This window comes from Temnothorax longispinosus, chromosome 4 (assembly GCF_030848805.1).
Source record: "Temnothorax longispinosus isolate EJ_2023e chromosome 4, Tlon_JGU_v1, whole genome shotgun sequence".
Lineage (NCBI taxonomy): Eukaryota > Metazoa > Arthropoda > Insecta > Hymenoptera > Formicidae > Temnothorax > Temnothorax longispinosus.
In genome coordinates this window covers 8,832,571-8,852,105 of record NC_092361.1, presented here as the reverse complement: position 1 = coordinate 8,852,105, position 19,535 = coordinate 8,832,571, and the positions used below count along the sequence as shown (strand labels likewise).

Here is a 19,535-nt window from a genome sequence, read left to right as displayed (position 1 = left end):
GGGTCGAGGGACGGTGTTAAGGGTCATCGGTGGGGGGGTGTCGCGGGGGGAAAAGTCCCTAGGCGACTTACTAATATTTGCCGGGCGAGAAGGGGAGCGCGACGCGAGGGGACGGCTATTTACTGGTATTTGTGGGGACCTTGTAGGACGTAAATTCCCTAGGCGGGTAATTAGGAATATCGCGCCGCAGGGTCGCCAACAGGGCTCAGTGCGGGGACGCGGGCGTTCCGAGAGGTCGCTCGGAGCGGCGCTCCCGCCGTTATCGACCGTTTTGAAAATCGCGATTTAATTTTTTTCGCTCGCGCGCGTCCGGGCGCGTCCGAACTCGCTCGAACTCGTTCGAACTCGTTTGAGGTCGTTCCTGTCGACGTCCCGCGCGGCGTTGGTGCGAGTGAGCGCGCGAAAAATGCGTTCAAGGTCGTTCCATTTGCAGATCGCGGTCATCTTTCTTCGATATTGTTTTTTCTCGGTTTGAAGGTCGTTCTGATCTTTCCCCGCGTATCGCGGATGACGCGATCGCCGCAATTTCGGGAGTAAGCGTGGTCGTGTAGAGATAGGTATACGGATCTGGGAAAAAAGGGAAAAAAGAAAGAGAGAGCGCACAGATAAGATACGTAGTTTTTTTATTTTGAAAAAATACACGCACGTCGACGTGCGTTTACATTATTTCGCGCGTATGAATATATATTTGTAGACGCGCGTCGCGACATTATTAGAATCGGAAACAGAACGCGGTGATCTCGCAGTCGACAATGTTGTTAGGATCGAAGAATTCGCTCTTCAGTATCGCAGTCTGAGCCGAAGTTTCCACTTTGATCGCGTTGGCGGCTATCTCCCGATAGCGCGAAAACTTCGCGTCGACCTCCTCGGTCGCCGTGCTCAGCGCCGAGACGATGCGATCGACGCAAAATTGGAGATCGTACAGCGTGAGCAGGGTTTTGAGCGCCATCGCCACGCGAGCCGCGTTGGGTAGCTCCATACGTAGGATCGACAGGTTGTTGATCAATCCGAATCGCAGCGTCATTCCTCCGATCGATATGAGGGGGGGGGGGGGGGTTCCATCAAGGATGGATTGCATGGACGACAATATGTCGCGTTTGCGCTCGACCAGTCTTTTCCACATGTCGAGCGTCAGGGAGACCTCCCTGCCTTGTTTATCTCCCAGGGCGATATCCACGTACGAAGGCGTGGTATGTATACTGTACCACGGTAACTTAATCGTGATACATATGGCTATGTACTTGTAGCCAGTCGTCGTCAGCAGATAACGCGTCGTCAGGACGCGCACTGCGGGCAATTCGACGGGCATGTCAGTGAGAAGGTGAGAGCTGGAACGCGATTCCCGATGATGATGACGATGGTGATTGTCCGTCGGATCGATCCTTCGTATTTTATTGCCGTTGTCGTTCACCTCCGAATCCGCCTCGCGAGGGGAAATACCCTTCGGCGCGGGTTGATCGGTCAACATCGGGAACATTTCTCACGCGCGCTGCAGTAACCGTTCGTTTCTGATTTTTTCCGACGCGTCGTATTCGGCTGGCGATGCGATACTGATGCTTTGGGGGGGGACACATCTGTATAAGTAGGAAAGTTCTTACTTATGTCGCGCGATGTGTGGTGTAGCTTGACGTGGTGTGGAAAATTTGCGCGGTCCTCTACTTCCTTCAGCGGATACGGCGATCGGAAACCCGAACGCCGTTGTCGTCATCGTCCGAATAATCGCTCGCCGGTGACGTTAAATTATCTTTGAGGCGTACGATTCGATCGAGGAGATCGCGCAACTGCTGCAACAGTTCGGCCTTAGGGCAGACGATATTTAGTATCCGCAGATCGAATTTACCAGCCAACGAGACGGTCCTCGTAAATTCGTTGAATTTGTAGAACTGCATTCGAGTGGTGAAGTACAGATTGCCGTCGACGCAGCGAAAGATCGACGTCACGCCGGTCGGTATTCCGGGAAACGTCGCCTCGAGAGGCGTAAATTTGGCGACTCTTTTGTCCTTGTCGCATTCGTCTATCTCGCCCACCAAGTTACCGTTGAACACCACGAAGGAACGTCCTCTGTGGGTGTTCACCGCTCCGTTGATTATCGTTTTTTCGGGAAATCCGAGTTCTTGCAAGGTCTTGCAAGGTCTTGCAACCTGGCCGCAGACTAAATTCCGGATATTGAACCAAGTATACCAAATTATCTACGAACACCACGAGATCGCCGGACGAGGATTGATAGGCGGCGGTCACGCGCGTGTAATTGTCGTGAAAAAAGCTCATGTGATGCGAAAGGACTAAAGGCCCGTTGTACGTTCTACCGTCCAGATCGATCGACCAAACGTAACGCTTGTACGAGATGTACATGCGATTTTCCAAAATCAATATCCCGTTCACGCGATCGAGGCTGTACAGGTCCGGAATTGGCGGCGCCGGCGTCTGCGGGGGCTCGTTCGTAATTTTTTCACCGTACAAACGTTGAATGTCGGCAATGTCGTTTTTGTCGAGCTTGACCGGATACTGCTTGTCGGGCGTGAACGCGAACATCACCGATGTTTTGCGTCTATTGTGCAACAATCCGAGAGTGACCGATCTCGTGCGTCAGCGTGTAATGCAGGGAGAACCTATCCGCGGGGTGTTTGTTGATGTAAATGTGCCACGGTTCGTCCCCGTCGACGTGCACCTCGGAGACGAACCCCGCTTCGTCCGTCGGGAGAGACGTGTGGGCGAGGACGTTACCGGGACCGTCGAAGCTGTCCGAGCAAATTGGTCCGTTTACCTTGGTTTTCGTGTTATAGTGACGTAGGCGTCGCCAAGATATTATAATGTCGGGATTCGTTTCGGAGCGTTCGAACGTTAATGCCGAATGCTGCGACCACAGGTCGAACGCGGTCCGCGCCGTGCTCAGCTCGGCTTCGTCGGCTACGTAAAAATTCCACGTCAGGTGCGTCTTCGGCCATTTGGATAAACTCGCTTTCGTTCCGTGGTTCAGGATATCTCGGAAACCGCATCGCGGCTTACTCATCAATTGCAGCGTTTCGTTGTTAGGCGTTCCATCGCTGGGTAAATCGTAGTAATTCTGAAAATCCTCGAAGGCTTTGCGAAGAACGTCGTTTTGTCTCTGAGCTGGAACCGCGTCCACATCTTTGGACAGATATCCGTATTTCTGTAGGTAATTGAACGTGAGCGCGTAATTTTGGTCCGTAATTTTGGGATTGATGCATCTCACGGCGATAAAACACGCGGTTAACGCGATTACGCGCGCGAGCCACATCGTCGAGAGCGAGAGAGAGACGGCGGAACTGCGATGACTGCGCGTTGCGGTTTGAGCGCAATCTCGATGAGCGTTTCGGATGCGAACGTTTACGCGAGGACGCTCGTTAGCGATAACGCGGATAGGTGGCGGCAGGGGTCTCGGGTGGGAAAAAAATGCGTCGAAGATTCCGGCGGATGAGTCGGTTTGATAAAATGCATTTATCCTCGATGTATTTTTTCCCGGATGTAAAAAAACGCTATTCTTATTACATTTTTTACCGCGATATCCTCCCTTTGTCGCGTTTTCTCGGCGCGGATAGATGCGGCGGCAGGGTCTCGGGTGGGAAAACGCGTCGATTCCGGCGGATGAGTCGGTTTGATAAAATGCATTATTTTCCTCGATGTATTTTTCCTCGACGCAAAAAATGCTATTCTTAGTATATTTTTTTTTACAACATTTTTTCTTACTATATATAAGAACTTGAGACTAGACTTAGGTGTAATTTATTCGCACTCTTCCAGCGAACTCTTGAGTAAATCAAATTTAATAAGACGATGAAGAAACTTAATAACTTAAAAAGTGTGTGTGATTTATTACAAATTCACACCACAGCCCTGACGAGGGAGGTGGAAAATTATTGTAACACGGTGCGGCAGTTGCAGCTGCGTGTGAGGAGTATAACTGAAAAAGTGCCCCCCTGTCTGCAACTCACCGTTCGCGTGGACGAGGACGCCGTAATGCTGGAAAGAACGTATCACTTTCAAATGCGAAATTATTTCTTATAATATAATTAAATAATTAATTTTATATATTTATTTATATTTATATTATTTACATTTATTTATATTTATTATTTACATTGTAACGATGCGCCTTTTCCAAGGCATCGTGCCCAATCGCCACCCGCCGGGTGCCACGCGACCGATTCTTTAAACGCAAAACGCGGCACCGGTGCCTTTCAAATATGGCATGTCGGTATTACACGCCCGAATTCGCTCATTTGAATGCACATTGCGTACAATTTGTCATTTAAATCCTGGAATGTCCAGTCTGACAAAAATAAAAAAAAGAAAAAGAATGAAAAAGAAAGGATTCAAAGAGAATTTAGAGATAAAATGGGACTCAACGTTGATATTGTGAGGCAAGGAGCAGGCACGAGTAATGACACCTATTAGAAGTTAGCCCCCCCCACTTTTAGAATTAACATATTTTCACGGTTGTGCTGAATTGTGCTAGGTTTGTGCTATATTGTGCTCGAATATTATAACCATAATATGAAAAATACGAAAAAAAATTTTAAAAAACGAATTTTTAGATCAGCCCCCCACTTTTCGTTTTTTTCAATTTTTTCGATTGTGCTGAGTTGTGCTAAGTTGTGCTAACATTGTGCTAAAATATTATTTTAAAAAAATAATAACAAAAAGAATTACGATAAAAAAATAAATTATATCCAAAAATGATTTTTTTATCGTAACTTTTTTTGTTATAATTTTTTAAAAATAATATTTTAGTACAATGTTAGCACAACTTAGCACAACTCAGCACAATAAAAAAAATTGAAAAAAACAAAAAGTAGGGGGTTGACCTAAAAATTATTTTTTTTTTCGTATTTTTCATATTATGGTTATAATATTCGAGCACAATATAGCACAAACCTAGCATAATTCAGCACAACTTCCGGTTTTCTAGAAACAACAATGTAAAGAGCACTTTACTCTTGAACGCTCAAATTTTATAATTCAGATTTGTAATAATCTAGTGGTGAATGTAATATTAATTACCTAAGACCTCTCTTTAGGTCAATCCCCTATTTTTTGTTTTTTTTTTTCAATTTTTTTGATTGTGATGAGTTGTGCTAAGTTGTGCTAACATTGTGCTAAAATATTATTTTAAAAAAATTATAACAAAAAAAGTTACGATAAAAAAATATCGTAACTTTTTTTGTTATTTTTTTTAAATAATATTTTAGCACAATGTTAGCACAACTTAGCACAACTCAGCACAATCAAAAAAATTGAAAAAAACGAAAAGTGGGGGGCTGACCTAAAAATTATTTTTAAGTTAGCCCCCCACTTTTTGTTTTTTTCAATTTTTTCGATTGTGCTGAGTTGTGCTAAGTTGTGCTAACATTGTGCTAAAATATTATTTAAAAAAAATAATAACAAAAAAAGTTACGATAAAAAAATCATTTTTGGATATAATTTATTTTTTTATCGTAACTCTGTTATTATTTTTTTTAAATAATATTTTAGCACAATGTTAGCACAACTTAGCACAACTCAAAAAATGGGGGGCTGACCTAAAAATTCGTTTTTTTAAATTTTCTTTTGTATTTTTCATATTATGGTTATAATATTCGAGCACAATATAGCACAAACCTAGCACAATTCAGCACAACCGTGAAAATATGTTAATTCTAAAAGTAAGGGGCTAACTTTTAATAGGTAGTAATGACGACAATACAGCTCGCAAATTTTTCGAAAATCCAACGATGACGGCAGAAATTACACGATTAGACGAAAATCTAATTAAAAGATTTGCTGTAATATTGCAAGCAATGGCATCTGGCTGTAATATAAATGTAATAAAATTTGCTCAATACACTGCAGATACAGCAAAATTGTATGTGAAATTATACGGTTGGTATTACATGTCCGCAACCGTACATAAGATTTTAATTCATGGATCGGAAATAATTAAAAAGTTTGTTGTGCCAATTGGAAAACCTTCCGAAGAGGCACAAGAAGCTAGAAATAAGGATTTCAAGCGATTTAGAGAAAACAACACAAGAAAATGTTCGAGAGAACAAACGAATATCGATTTGTTAGATATTCTTCTTATCTCGTCTGATCGTTATATTTCTAGCCTCAGGAATATCTCAAAACGATCTCACAAAACTTTTTTCCCCGAAACAAAAGAATTCCTAATCGAAACCCAGGAATATTAAACAGAAATGATGAGGAAGATGATGACAGCGAAAATAAAGTAAATGCTTTGTAAAAACTAAAAAAAAATATAACAGTAAACAAGAAAAAAAAAAATTTAAAAAATTAAACAATTAAAAAAATAAAAAAGGAAAGTGTAAAAAAATTAAAAGAGAAAAAATGTAAAAAAAAGAACCATTCTTATAAATATTCAACTAGTTTAAAATTTCAGATTTGCCATGTTGAATCCGCCATTTTGAAATTCTTCAAATAAGCAAAAAAATGAAATAAGTGACCCAAAAACTTCAAATTACAGGTTTTTAATACAAATGTTACATAGAACTGTGATTGCAACCGCCATATTGGATCCGCCATTTTGAATTTATTCAAATAAACCATAAAATTGGAATCAGCGACCTCAAAAACCCGTGTATACCAATTTATAAGTAATTTTCTCGAAAAGACAAAAAGTTATTAAATTATGTCCGCTAATTTGGCGTTTCGGCCCACTGTGCGGCGTTCCGCCGCTCCCGACAAAGCCCACCGTCCAAATCCTAGGGCAACATACAAAACGGGGTCCAGAGTTCTGTGCCCCGACTAAGGGTTCTCAGGTGTACCCGACCTCCTGCCCGAAACGAACCCCCAACGGCACGGTTCCGCGGGGTCGAGCGTGCTCGGCCTCGGAACGAGGGTTCTCGTTACCGCAGCCACGGGACTCCGCAAATTCCCCGCGTTGCAGATCGCGCTTCCTGCCCGGGTTTAAAATACCGCGTCCGCATAAGAGTGTAATACCGCGTCTCGTACTCCACGCCGAGTGCACATGCACTACCAATCGTTGTAACATACCGCGTTCCGTTCGTCCGTCCTACCGCCCGAGTGCACCGGCACTACTGTAATATACCGCGGTCCGTCACCGTGTGTAAAGCCGCGTTCCGTCATTCTCTGTATAGTTATGTAATGATTACTGGAGGGTAGCTAGTGCACTATCGAATACCGAGTTCCATCGCTATCAGCTTAATAGCTACCGAATCGTTGTAATATACCGCATTCCGTTCGTCCGTCCTACCGCCCGAGTGCACATGCACTGCCGAATCGTTGTAACATACCGCGTTCCGTCCGTCCGATATAAGCTACAGCGGTCTTCTTTGTGTGTAATACCGAATCCCGAGTTAAATAAAAGGAAGGTTACGTGTGCATTACAAACTAACTTATTGTCTCTGGACCATTTATATCGATCTGATCCAGGCGAGCTAGTCCGCGTTCGATACGAAAGATAGGCCGTTACAACATTTATTTATAAGCTGGCGAGGCTATATTGGGAAGGGTTGAAAAGAAGGGAGAAGGAAGGGAGAGAAGAATCAAGCTGGGAGCGGGAGAGAGGAAGTTTCTTTGAAGACAGGGGAGTGGGGCTGAAAGAACTGGAAAGGCTGAGAGAGGGTGGAGAAGAATGGTATAGAAAGCTAATTGGAGGAGATAAGGAGAAGCAAAGGAAAGAGAGATGGGAAAAGATCGAGGAATCGGAATATAATAAATGGTACAAGGTAATAAAAGGAGAGGGTATTCCGGGATATCTGAAGAAGGGTTGGGGAGAGAGTAGGTGGAGAAGGGTGGCGAGGTTTAGATTAGGGAATGAGATGAGAGAGAGCAGGTACTGGGAAGGGGAAAAGAAGAAGAAATGTAGGATGTGTGAATATAGATAGATAGATAGATAGTATTAACATTTACCATTTGTCTAAAAATCAGTCATAGTTTATAAGTTAATGTTTAAAGTTTATTAACATAATAATAATAATAAAGTACGAAAAATACTTGCGCAACACATATGCAATACATAATAGCGCAATATATAATAGTACAAGTTTAGCAATCTTCGCAAACAATATTTATATATCATATGTCTATTCCATTTCGTTCATAAATAATTCAATTATCGACGTGGAATACCGTTGTTTTTTTTGTATAAAAATAAAATATCACGCGTTTCTATTACCACGTTATAAAGTATAATAAACTAAATTCAGTTCGTATATAAGTTTCATCGAAAATTGGATCGACACATTGTTGACTTATTTTTAATCTAATAATCTACGCAAAAAATAATATTTTGATAGCAAACTCTTTGGTAATTAACGCAAATTCCTAAGCAAGACGCGGTCTTTATCTAATTATTGATACTTTTTCTTTAATAAACTACAACAGCAGGTATATGGCTTCTCGCGCGTGTGTAATACTGATGTTCTGCGAGTTCTCTTCGACGGAAAGCGAAAACAGCATATCGTCGCTTCTAAGAATCGAAACTCTTAAGTATGCTCATATCCGACGTAATTCTCCAAAGACGCGTAGCGATCTCCAGAAAAATAGTTTTCCTTGTTATGTCTATTACGTTAGCACCGAAATCTCAGGACATGTAGCACGAATTGTCGTGGCGTACCTCCGATATTCCTACTTGCATCATCGAAATTTGTCAACGTTTGATCAAGCTTGTTTTATCAACACTTTGCGAATCCAGCAAGCTTACGTTGACCTCAGCGGTTTATCCCTTTAATATTAAAGATTTTTAATTAATGAATGAAATAAAACCACCATCAAGCAATAAAAAAACTGATAAATTGTAAAAATACCTCGTTATATTACAACATAAATTATGACTCGGTGACACACGAAGACCTTCGTGTTTTTCGGCCTCCTTTCCGATCAACAGCTCCGGAGAGCCACCGACTTATAACGCTCGGCAATTATTTGTATAATTCACCGTGTTCACCAAATTTTTCCTGTAATACGCTTGCAAAACACATTCATATATTTCTATGTTATTTGTTATAGTATAACTTTATAAACATTTCGTCAACAATATATAAGCAATACTAACCGTTCAAACATGAATACGTTTGCGTCTTACTAAAATCACGTTTCCCTTTCCCGTGGGTTTGCCTCCCATAGGCTGAATATTCCATTTCAGCGGTTTTTGACAGCGTTGATGTCATTATCCTTCGCACACATTTCTTGATGCACGTTAATCCAAATATCAAAATTTGATTCCACTTAATCTATAAACAAAAATAAGTTATATAGTGTGTTAGCCGTTCAGACGGCTGAAGGGGTCGTGCTCCGCTCGCGAGCTCGGAAGGATCGGGATGAGGGCGTCTGGCGGGCTCGGTTAATGATCACACTTTGTTAAACACCACTTTAACACTTTATTAAATATACTAGAGCTTGGCTTGGACGAGGTGTTCTTTATTTAGTGTTCCCGTCTCGCGATTCGTTAGAGTTCGTAGATGTTTCAACGCGACGTCGTGGAGTTCTCAGACCGACTGACTAATCGCTCGATTCGGCGGTCTTATATTGGTTTCCCGTTGCTACCTCGGGATCGCCCGCGGTAGCATTAACCTGTGTGGTCAGCGCTCCGCGCTGACCTTCGCGTCAGCGATATCGGTCCTCGATGGACCTTTGGTCTTGACGATTTTAGTCGCTAGGGTCGAATTTCCCTGACACTTGGCAATTCGGTTGCCAAGTGCGTTGTGCGCTCACAACATCCCTCCCCCCGCGGAAAAAGAAAAACGTAGTTTTTCGTTTATTTATGTGTGTTTTCTTTTCCTTGAGGGGTTACAATCTAGGTGTCTTATGCTATTTTACATGATTGTTTTTGTATTATAAATTTTTTAGTGGTCCCTTCTTTTCTTTATTACATAGATGATTACAGCTATGATACTTATTACTATTACAATTGTGACTGTGGAGCCTACGGGATATATAATATTTTTATTCGTGAAAATGTTCGGTTGGTTATTTTCCATTTCCTTTTTGATTTCTTCCAGATTCAAGCTTAATTTTATTAATTCTGTCGGATCTTTGATTATTGGTTCCAAATTTATTTCCTTATCGGATTCTATTCTATTGCTTATTGTTATGCTTTTTTCTATTGTGTCTGTTACATTAAATTCAGGTAAATACATTTTTACATTTTTATTATACACTCGGTTTTTGGTCTCTAAATATATATCTGGTGTAGTTAATTTACAACTGTTGCGTAATGTGATTTTTCCGGTTTTCTCTAGTTTTACTTTATTTTCTGGCAATTCTTTGCATTGAATTATTATGTCGGTTGTTTTTGGAGTGGAAAATAACCATGTCTGGGGTTCTGATACTGCAATCCAGAGTGTTACATTTGAGATTATGTGACGCTGTTTTCGGTTTTCTATATATCTCGACGTTTTTACGAAGAGTTGTATTTCAGTCGGCGCATTCGCAGTTATAAAATAGACAGGGAGATTTTGAGCGCAAGTGAATTTGGTATTATCTCGCGTACATTCATTTAAATCGCTTTCTTTTAAAATTATATAATTGTGATTTTCTCGATTTATTCCTAGTAGGGTATGAGAGGGTTCTAGGAGTGTGAAAACATTATGGTCATTGTGTATCGGTACAGGAGTGATTTTTATAATTTCGTATGTTGGGTACGCTATCAATGGGAATACGAGAATAGTATATATGTTCGAGTTATCATAATACGCGTTTACATTTAGATATTTTTGGATAGAATTCCAGTTTTCGGCTTGTATTTTGAATGGAAAATTCAATCTCCTGTCTATGTGTGAGGTCGCTTCTCTTAGTTCTATGATTATTTTTTCGATCGGGAGCACGCGCGTTAATAAAATATTGTGATTTGCGTGAGTCAGATAGTCTGTAATGTCGTTTATGTCTGTCGTGAGGTCATTCAAAATAGCGTTTAATACTAATAGTTGTTCGTCTAGTCCCTCTCTGTACATAAGCTGTTCTTCTAGTTTTCTTGTAACGTTAGCCATTAAATTTTCGTTATATGACAGTGTTTGTTCTAGTTTCTCAATATGACCTATTGTAGCATTAATGATTTTCAATTGATTTTTTGCCGCGTGTTGCAATGTTTGTTGTTGATTATTTAGCAACTGTATTTGCTCATTTATGATTTTTGCGTCTTCAGCGTCCATGGTGCCAAATAACGTTTTACTTATTTGGCCTACAGCGTCGATCAGGCCTCGTTTACTTAGGGGTGATCGGTAAATGGTTTGTAGTTGCTCTAGGTTGCGTGTCATTTTACTATTTTCTCGCCTAATAGTTTGGAGCGTGATTTGGCATGTGTTTTTTGGTGCTTCTGATGGCATGGTTGCAGATTTCTTCGATGCGTGCTAGGTTTTCCTGAAGTTGTTGATATCTTATGTTTAATGCTGTTACGTCTATGCGTATTGCCATTTTCCATGTTGCTTTCGTTTGCTGGAGTTGTCCGATTTTCTCGTAATATATGCCGGGTTCGGCAGTGAACGCTGTCATCTCGTATGGTAACGGCTCTGACGTCATTTCCCTTGCAAGGTGTAGGGTGATAGCTAGCCTGTAATATGAATATGTTCCTGGGGGTATTCTATTTATCTTTTATTTTATGCTGACTTTATCTGTCAGCAAGTGTCATTTCTTTTGAGTAGCGCATTTTTGCGTTAGTCTACTGCTAGCCTCCAAGCGGTTCTTTACGGTTAGTGTGCTTTGAGTGCCAAAAAAAGGAAAAATGCGTTGCTTTAGATGTAACCGATTTTTCGCGCCATCCACGTGTGATGCGTGTTTGCGCACCTACTGGTTGCGGGTGGCTCGAGCTCCCCGCGCCCAGGTTGCAGAGCCTGAATCGCCTGACTCGCTGCCTCCCTCGTACGAGGAGGCAGTTCGGGCTGATATCCTCCCCCTGAGGATTACCGTGGATGTGGCCACAGGGGGGAGAGAAGTCTCCGTCGTGCGACGTGGTGACCTTTAGGTGAGTACTGTTAGTTTTCTTCTCTTTTCTTTTTCCCCCTTTTTTTGCCTTTTTTTTTTTTTTTTTTTGCTTTTGCTTTAATGTGAGTGCTTTTTTATTCCTCTACTAACGCTTTCAATCGGTTCGCGTGAACGCGTAGCGTCTTTCGTTTAATTTTAATCGTGTAATTTACATTGTCGTGTTTTTCTAAAATAATATATGGTCCCACCCATTGCGAGTCGAGCTTCTTTGAGCGGCCTCGTCGTATCGTTTCGTCATAAAGTAGTACTTTATCGCCTACTTTGAAGGTTGCCTTCTTGCTTTTTTTATCAAATTGTAGTTTCGATTTCGCTTTTTCGTCCTTCGTATTTTCTCTCGCGATTTGATTCGCTGCGCGGATTCGCTCTCGTAGTTCTTTTGCGTAATCCTCGTATGAGTATGTTAATTTCGGCGGTTTTGTTAGGGCCGTCGGTAGGTCAGGTCGGTGCCCGTAGACCAATTCGAAAGGCGTGAAGCCTGTAGTAGAGTGTGGTGTCGTATTGTATGTAAACATCGCATAAGGAAGCCATTCGTCCCAGTCAGTTTGATCTTGATTTATATAATGTCTCAAGTATTCGGCGAGAGTACGATGCGATCTCTCTAGTGCCCCATTACTCTCAGGGTGATACGCCGTTGTTTGAATCTTCTCGATTTTCAATAATTTGCACGTATTTTTGAACATTTCGCTTGTAAAGTTCGTGCCCTGATCCGTGAGAATTTTCTCCGGAATTCCGTGTTCTAACACGATTTTTGTTACGAATTCTTTGGCGATGGTTCTGGCTTCCTGATTTTCGATCGGTATCGCCTTACTAAATTTCGTTAAATTATCCTGAAACGTCAGAATATATTTATTTCCTTGATTTGTAACTGTTAACGGACCGACGATGTCGAGAGCGCATTTTTCAAATGGTCGTTCCGGCGTGTCCGTGATGACCATTGGCATCTTCGTTTTTCTGCTTAATTTATTTTTTTGGCAGTATTCGCATCTGCCGATGTAAGTCTCGACATCCTTTGTTATACCTTTCCAATCGTGTTGCAATCGGATTCGGTCTAAAGTGCGTGTGACTCCTTGGTGCCCTCCGATAGGCGAGTCGTGATACTCGTATAGTATCTGTTTCTTTTCCTCCTCCGAGTATTCTCGGGGCGCATCTTCTTCTTCTTGCTGTATCGTATGCACAGCTGACGCCTCTGTTATCGGGTTACGGCTCAATGCGTCGACGTTTAAGTTGCTCTTCCCTGCCTTGTGTATGATTTCGTAATCATACTCCTCTAATTTAAGCCTCCATCTAATTAATCTTGAACCGGGGTCGGTAACATTGAATAACCAGATCAATGGTTTGTGATCGGTTATTATTTTAAATCTAACGCCATAAAGATAGGGGCGAAAATGCTTGACTGCCCACACGATGGCTAGCAGTTCTTTCTCCGTCGTATTATAATTCTGTTCCGCTTTGCATAATACGCGGCTGGCGTACGCTATCGGTCGGTCTTGGCCGACTACTCCCTGTGAGAGGATAGCTCCTATTGCGAAATCTGACGCGTCTGTCGTCACTATAAATTCTTTATTGAAGTCGGGATAATTTAACACCGGCGCGGTTGTTAATTTTTCCTTTAATAATTCAAACGCGTTTTGCTGCTCTATTGACCAAATAAATTTTTCTCTTTTCCTAGTGAGCTTGGTCAGTGGCTTGGCTAGTTTCGAAAAATTTTCGATGAATTTTCGGTAGTACCCGGCTAGGCCTATGAACGACTGAATGTCTTTCAGTTTTTTTAGGAGTCGGAAACTCCTTGACAGCTATTAGTTTCGACGGGTCCGGTGAGATTCCTTTTTCCGAAATCACGTGACCCAGGTACACGACTTCCTTTCGTAGGAACGCGCATTTACTCGGTTTTAACTTTAGATTGTATTTTCGGAGTCTGAGTAGCACGGCTATTATTCTTCTGATATGTTCCGTTAGCGTCGCCCCGTATATGACGATGTCGTCGATATACACGAAACATCTCAGCCCTAGCAGGCCGGCCAGCACCGCGTACATTAGCCGCTGAAATGCTGCCGGTGCGTTTTTCAGACCAAAAGGCATGCGATTAAATTCAAAGTGCCCATCCGGAGTGGAGAAGGCTGTTTTGCCTTTGTGGTCTTTATGCATGGGGATTTGGTGATACCCCGAGGCCAAATCTAAAACGGTAAAATATTTCGCGTTACCTAATTGGTCTAATATGTCGGTTATGTTCGGCATGGGGAAAGAATCTCCCATGGTGAGATCATTCATTTTCCGAAAATCAATAACCACGCGAAATTGCACTTTTCCGGATGCGTCCGGTTTTTTAAGAACGACTATTATCGGTGCGTTCCAGTGACTCGTGCTCGGGCTGATTATGCCGTCTTCGAGCATCTTTTCTATTTGCTTTTTCACTTCGGCCTTATGCTTCTCGGGTAACCGATATGGTTTCACATTCACGGGCGCGCTACCTGGCCGGATATTTATCTCGTGCTCTATTGCGGTAGTCGCGCTTAAATGGTCGCCGTCTATATAGAACACATCAAAGTAATCATCGCAAATTTGTTCTACGGCTGCTCGCTCTTCGGCGTTCAAGTGATCGAGCTGTACTTGCTCGCGTACTTTCTTTTGTCGTTCGGCGATGGTCTCGCGCTCGTCGCTCGAGCGTAACGAGAGAACGTCCGCGGTGTCGGGCGGCGGCAGGTCTTCTAAAGTTACATGTGGAGTGAGTATCTCCACGGGCTTGTCCGTCACATTCAATACGCTAATCGGACATTTAAATTCGACGGGCTGCACTAGGCAATGCCCGATAAAGACCCCTGGGGCGGGTTCGCCGCTCCGCACAATGCCGACACGATTATGATCGGTGACGGCTTCCACGATTGTTTCGCTATGTGGCGGAAGTTTTACCTTGCGAAAAGGTCGGAGCTTAAAGGAAGCTGAGCCGATTTTTAATCGCTTTTTCGAATTTGAAATATCTGCTTTGTGTTTTGAGAGGAAGTCGTTTCCTAAAATGCCTTCGTACTCAATGGGAAAATTGTCTTTCACCACGTACATCGTGTGGCGAATTTTTTTATCTCCGAGATCCACAGTGGCTTTTATCTTCCCTATCGTGTGAATCTGGTGTCCGGTTACGCCGACTAGCGCTAACCGTTCTTCCTTCACCATCGCTTTCGCTTTCAAATTTCCCACTTTTATTAACGTGAGTGTTGCGCCTGAATCTAATAACAGGTCCATTTCTCCTTTCTCTGCCTCCTGTACGGGCAGCGTCACTAAGTCTAGCGGGCCTTCCTCGTGCTTCTTGCTTATCTGTGCAACACGATATGTCTCGGCGGCGCGCGCCTTATTCCTTTTAGGCTTCTCATCCTCCTCGCTGCTGCTGCGAGAGGATGTTTCCTCGCTAGATTCTTGTGTCCTTGTCTTTCTGACAGTACTCACGGGCGTTTTCTTAACTGCTTCCGTTTTCGTTCGGCGCGGTCGCTCGGGTTTTGGTCGCCCGTTTAACGACCAGCATTCGTCGCGCTTATGCCCTGCCTTTTTACAATATGAACACTCTATCGTGTTAATGCCGCTAGGCTTCTCGGGTTTCGGCAACGCGTATCTGTTTGCTTGTCGGCCCGTACGGCAATCTCGCGCGTAATGACCGTTCTTTCCGCACTTGTGACATTGTCCTACGGTATTTCCCGCGCCTCGCGTATTCGCGGCGGGGTATTTATTTTTTGCCGTTGCTTGCGCGCTCCGCGGGGAGGGGCCTCTAACCTTTTCCTCCGCGCTGGCGCCGGTTATTGCTTCTTGCAAACTTGCGTATCGCTGCGCTCTTACTAACAGCTTTATATCGTCGTGCAATCCGATCTGAAAATTATGCAGCGCTTGAGTTTTTATGTTTTCAAGGATGGCCTTCTGCTGTTCCTGCGTGTGGCCTTTACCCTCTTCCATTGCTTCATACAATTCGCGCGCTAATTTCTCGACGCGCCTACCGAATTCTTGTGCGCTTTCGCCGGGCTTTTGCGCTAGCGAATTAAATTCCAGCTGCAAGTGCGTCGTGCAGCGTTTTCCTAAATATTCTGTCTCGAGTTCGCGCTTTAATTGATCAAAATCGCGGATATCGCGCGTGTCGAAATCTGTCATAGCCTTCCCTTTAAATTTCGTACAAAGAATAGCTTCGAGTAGCATTGACTCGTTGGTCGGCTGTATATTTTTCATAGCATACGTGCTAGCGTTTATGAACTCTCGGACGCGTTCTCGCGAATCTCCATTGATCTCGGGTATCATTGCTCGCGCTTCTTTAAGGCTGAGGTACCCGGTAACTAGACCCGGTTGGTTCCGGACGTCGCTACGCGTTCGTCCGTATGTGATATCCAGCGGGCCCTGGCTGTGTACGCGACGGTCTCGCGTGTCGGAATCGTATGTGGCGGATTCCATCCGGCCTACGCGATTCTGCAATTCGCGAAAAGCGCGAAGGAGTTCGGCTGATCGGTCGAATTCCGTAGCCTCGATGCGGTCCATGCGTTCTTGCATGTCGCGTATTAGATTAATTAAATCAGTAATTACGGCGTCCGGGGCTCTCAACTCGGATCGCGTCGGCTCTGGGGCCTGAGATCGCCTGGCGGGCGGTCCATTTTGCGCCGTTTCGGTGACGGCTTGTTCGGACACTCTAGATGGGTCCGGACTTTCCTCGCGGTTCTCTCGGCTTGGAGTCGCGTTTCTCGTCTGACTCATTTTGAGAGCTTTAGGCGTATAGTCCTCCTCGTTAGGGTCAAATACGTCGGTGTCGTATGAGGTGAGGGAAAATTCTCCTCGTTGTGACACGTGGCTCGGCGTGACGTCGGAGACGTCTGTCAGTGAGTCTGTCGGAGTCGGTCGCTCTGTATTATTATCGCGGTGTTCGCGTTCGCCTGTTACGCTTACGTCTACTTCGTCGAACGGAAACTCGCGTTCTATGACAACGTTCGGAGATAGTACGGGCGTCTCTTCCTCGGCAAAACGCGAATCTAAATTTTGTCGAACTCGGTCTAATCCGTCTTGCTCAGCGGGCCGGTCTAACCCTTCGCTTTCAGCGGGCCGGTTCACCCCTTCGCTTTCAGCGGGCCGGTTTAACCCTTCGCTTTCGGATCGCGTCGCACTCACCGGGTTAGCTAGATTACGCGAAGCGCGGTGCGCGGACTCGCTATGGACGAACGACGCTTGTCGGACGGGCGTTTGTCGGTTCGGGTCGTCCGACATCTACTTAGCGCTCGGGGATATAATAATTTTCGCACTTACAATATCGCCACGAATCGCATGTTGCCGTCCGTCTGCATCGCCTGGTCGTCGGGCCGCTTTGCTGCTTGGCTGCGTCCCTGTTGTCGCTGCGTCCCTGCCGCGCTGCTATGCTGCTTCGCTGTGTCCCTGCGTCGTCGCTCGGGCCGGTGATGCCGTGCGGTAGGTCGTGGCCGTCTCCGGTGTCACTTCTGCACTCGCGGCTGCTACCGTCTTTTTCGCTCGTGTCTTAGCTGGCTTTTCCTCTCCGGGATATGTTGCCGCCGTTCACTAATGTGCTCGTTTTGTTTCAGGCGTGTGAATGAGCTCAGAAGTCCGGTCCTCTTGCGCGAGTAGATGGAGCAGATCCCACCGCTGCCACCAATGTTAGCCGTTCAGACGGCTGAAGGGGTCGTGCTCCGCTCGCGAGCTCGGAAGGATCGGGATGAGGGCGTCTGGCGGGCTCGGTTAATGATCACACTTTGTTAAACACCACTTTAACACTTTATTAAATATACTAGAGCTTGGCTTGGACGAGGTGTTCTTTATTTAGTGTTCCCGTCTCGCGATTCGTTAGAGTTCGTAGATGTTTCAACGCGACGTCGTGGAGTTCTCAGACCGACTGACTAATCGCTCGATTCGGCGGTCTTATATTGGTTTCCCGTTGCTACCTCGGGATCGCCCGCGGTAGCATTAACCTGTGTGGTCAGCGCTCCGCGCTGACCTTCGCGTCAGCGATATCGGTCCTCGATGGACCTTTGGTCTTGACGATTTTAGTCGCTAGGGTCGAATTTCCCTGACACTTGGCAATTCGGTTGCCAAGTGCGTTGTGCGCTCACAACAAGTGTATAAAGTAATCAAGTGTTATTTTAAAATATTTTTACTCACCAAAGCTTTCTTTTTTTCTTCTGATGTACCAATCGCCTCTTCAAATAATAAAAAATCTTCTATCGTCCGAATAGAGAATACCACTTTCAATTTCGTTTCAATATCGTTGATATTAGCATTCGACATTGCTATCGCATTACTGTTTATTATTGCAAGTTTCAACTCGTTAGTTTTCTTTTCTACATCATACAAAATACTTCTTTTCGCAGATTTAATAGTTTTTACTACTGTCTTGAATTTTTCATCGAGATACTTTCTTAAATGTGCTGAAAAATGTTTTTATTTCAAATATTTTATATTTCTATTATTATTTTGGACTGTGCAATTCCAAAAAGTATATCTTCCATTTAAAGGATTTATCCTCCAATTTTCATGAAATTTGACAAAAATGTTCACGTACGCGAACATATTTACCAAATTTCATAAAAATTGAAAGATAAATCCTTTAAATCCGGAATATATTTCATTTTAATCTTACCTGAAATAAACATGTTATCTAAACCAATAAGTGCCGAAATATCTTCTTCAGTACCTATTGATACAAACAAATTACTTATGTGCTATGAACTAAATATTAATTACAAGTGCAACGTGTAAATATTAATATTAATATATTTATCATCCAATTATCTCAAACAAAAAACATCTTTTTCATGCAACTGATGATACTTTACAGGAGTGACGAATTGTGATATGTACGTTATTCAAACAAAAAATTGTCTACAGAACATGATAAAAATAAGTCTAAAAAATTACCATTTGTTAATGTCTTTTCTTTTCTCCACATGACGTCGGCATTGTCTGATCAAGACTGGGTTCATCATTTACTGTTTCATTTCTGATAGTAGAAGATATTATCATTGGCATGTTGTCGAGCTCCTTCTCTAAATCATTATTATTTAATACAACTGGCTTTGCATTACATGGAATATTCTCACAGTCCGAGCTTCCTACTTCCAGGTTTTTATAAGCGCGTTTTAATCTACGCTGGCCTTGTTTAATAGTACCTACAATGAAAATATTTTAATTATTATATGAAATGTTTTTCCTGTAGTTCTTGGACACTTTTCACAACATATGTTTACTTACGTGCATAAGCAAGTATTTCGACATCAAAATGTTCCCAGTCTTTGTCTGGTACGCGCAATGAAGCAACCCATTGCGGTAATTTTGGATAGTCTTCGTTTGCAGGATAACAGCAAAACATATCTTTTTCATCCTTTTCGTAGATCCAAGAACATGGTATTAAGTCAATTAAATTGTTTTTCTCTTTTTTGGGGAGAAACAGTACAACTGCGTACAAGTACTCGTTTTCACTTGCCATCTAATAAAAATATATTACATTAATACACGCGTGCGTAATATTTAATTTAAAAACATGAGCATCAACGATACTTACCTCTTGAGAATCAGCCATTAGTATATTTATTTGCAATAAAAATGGATTGTGAAAT

General features: G+C 43.1%; 1 protein-coding gene and 1 long non-coding RNA gene across 2 annotated transcripts; one reads left to right on the top strand and one right to left on the bottom strand.

The window, feature by feature from the left end:
• Positions 1-2,548: 2,548 nt before the first annotated feature.
• On the bottom strand, positions 2,549-3,259 carry LOC139811566 (interstitial collagenase-like). The gene has a single exon (XM_071775840.1). It carries the CDS (start codon positions 3,257-3,259, stop codon positions 2,549-2,551), a length of 711 nt encoding a protein of 236 aa, XP_071631941.1.
• Positions 3,260-11,515: 8,256 nt separating this feature from the next.
• On the top strand, positions 11,516-17,727 carry LOC139811611 (uncharacterized). Its single transcript, XR_011731681.1, has 2 exons — positions 11,516-11,938; positions 17,508-17,727. It is a non-coding gene; the product is annotated as an uncharacterized lncRNA (long non-coding RNA).
• Positions 17,728-19,535: the final 1,808 nt, after the last annotated feature.

Excerpts from the sequence above, each read along its gene's own strand:
- LOC139811566 (XM_071775840.1), bottom strand. The coding sequence starts at position 3,259 with ATGTGGCTCGCGCGCGTAATCGCGTTAACCGCGTGTTTTATCGCCGTG.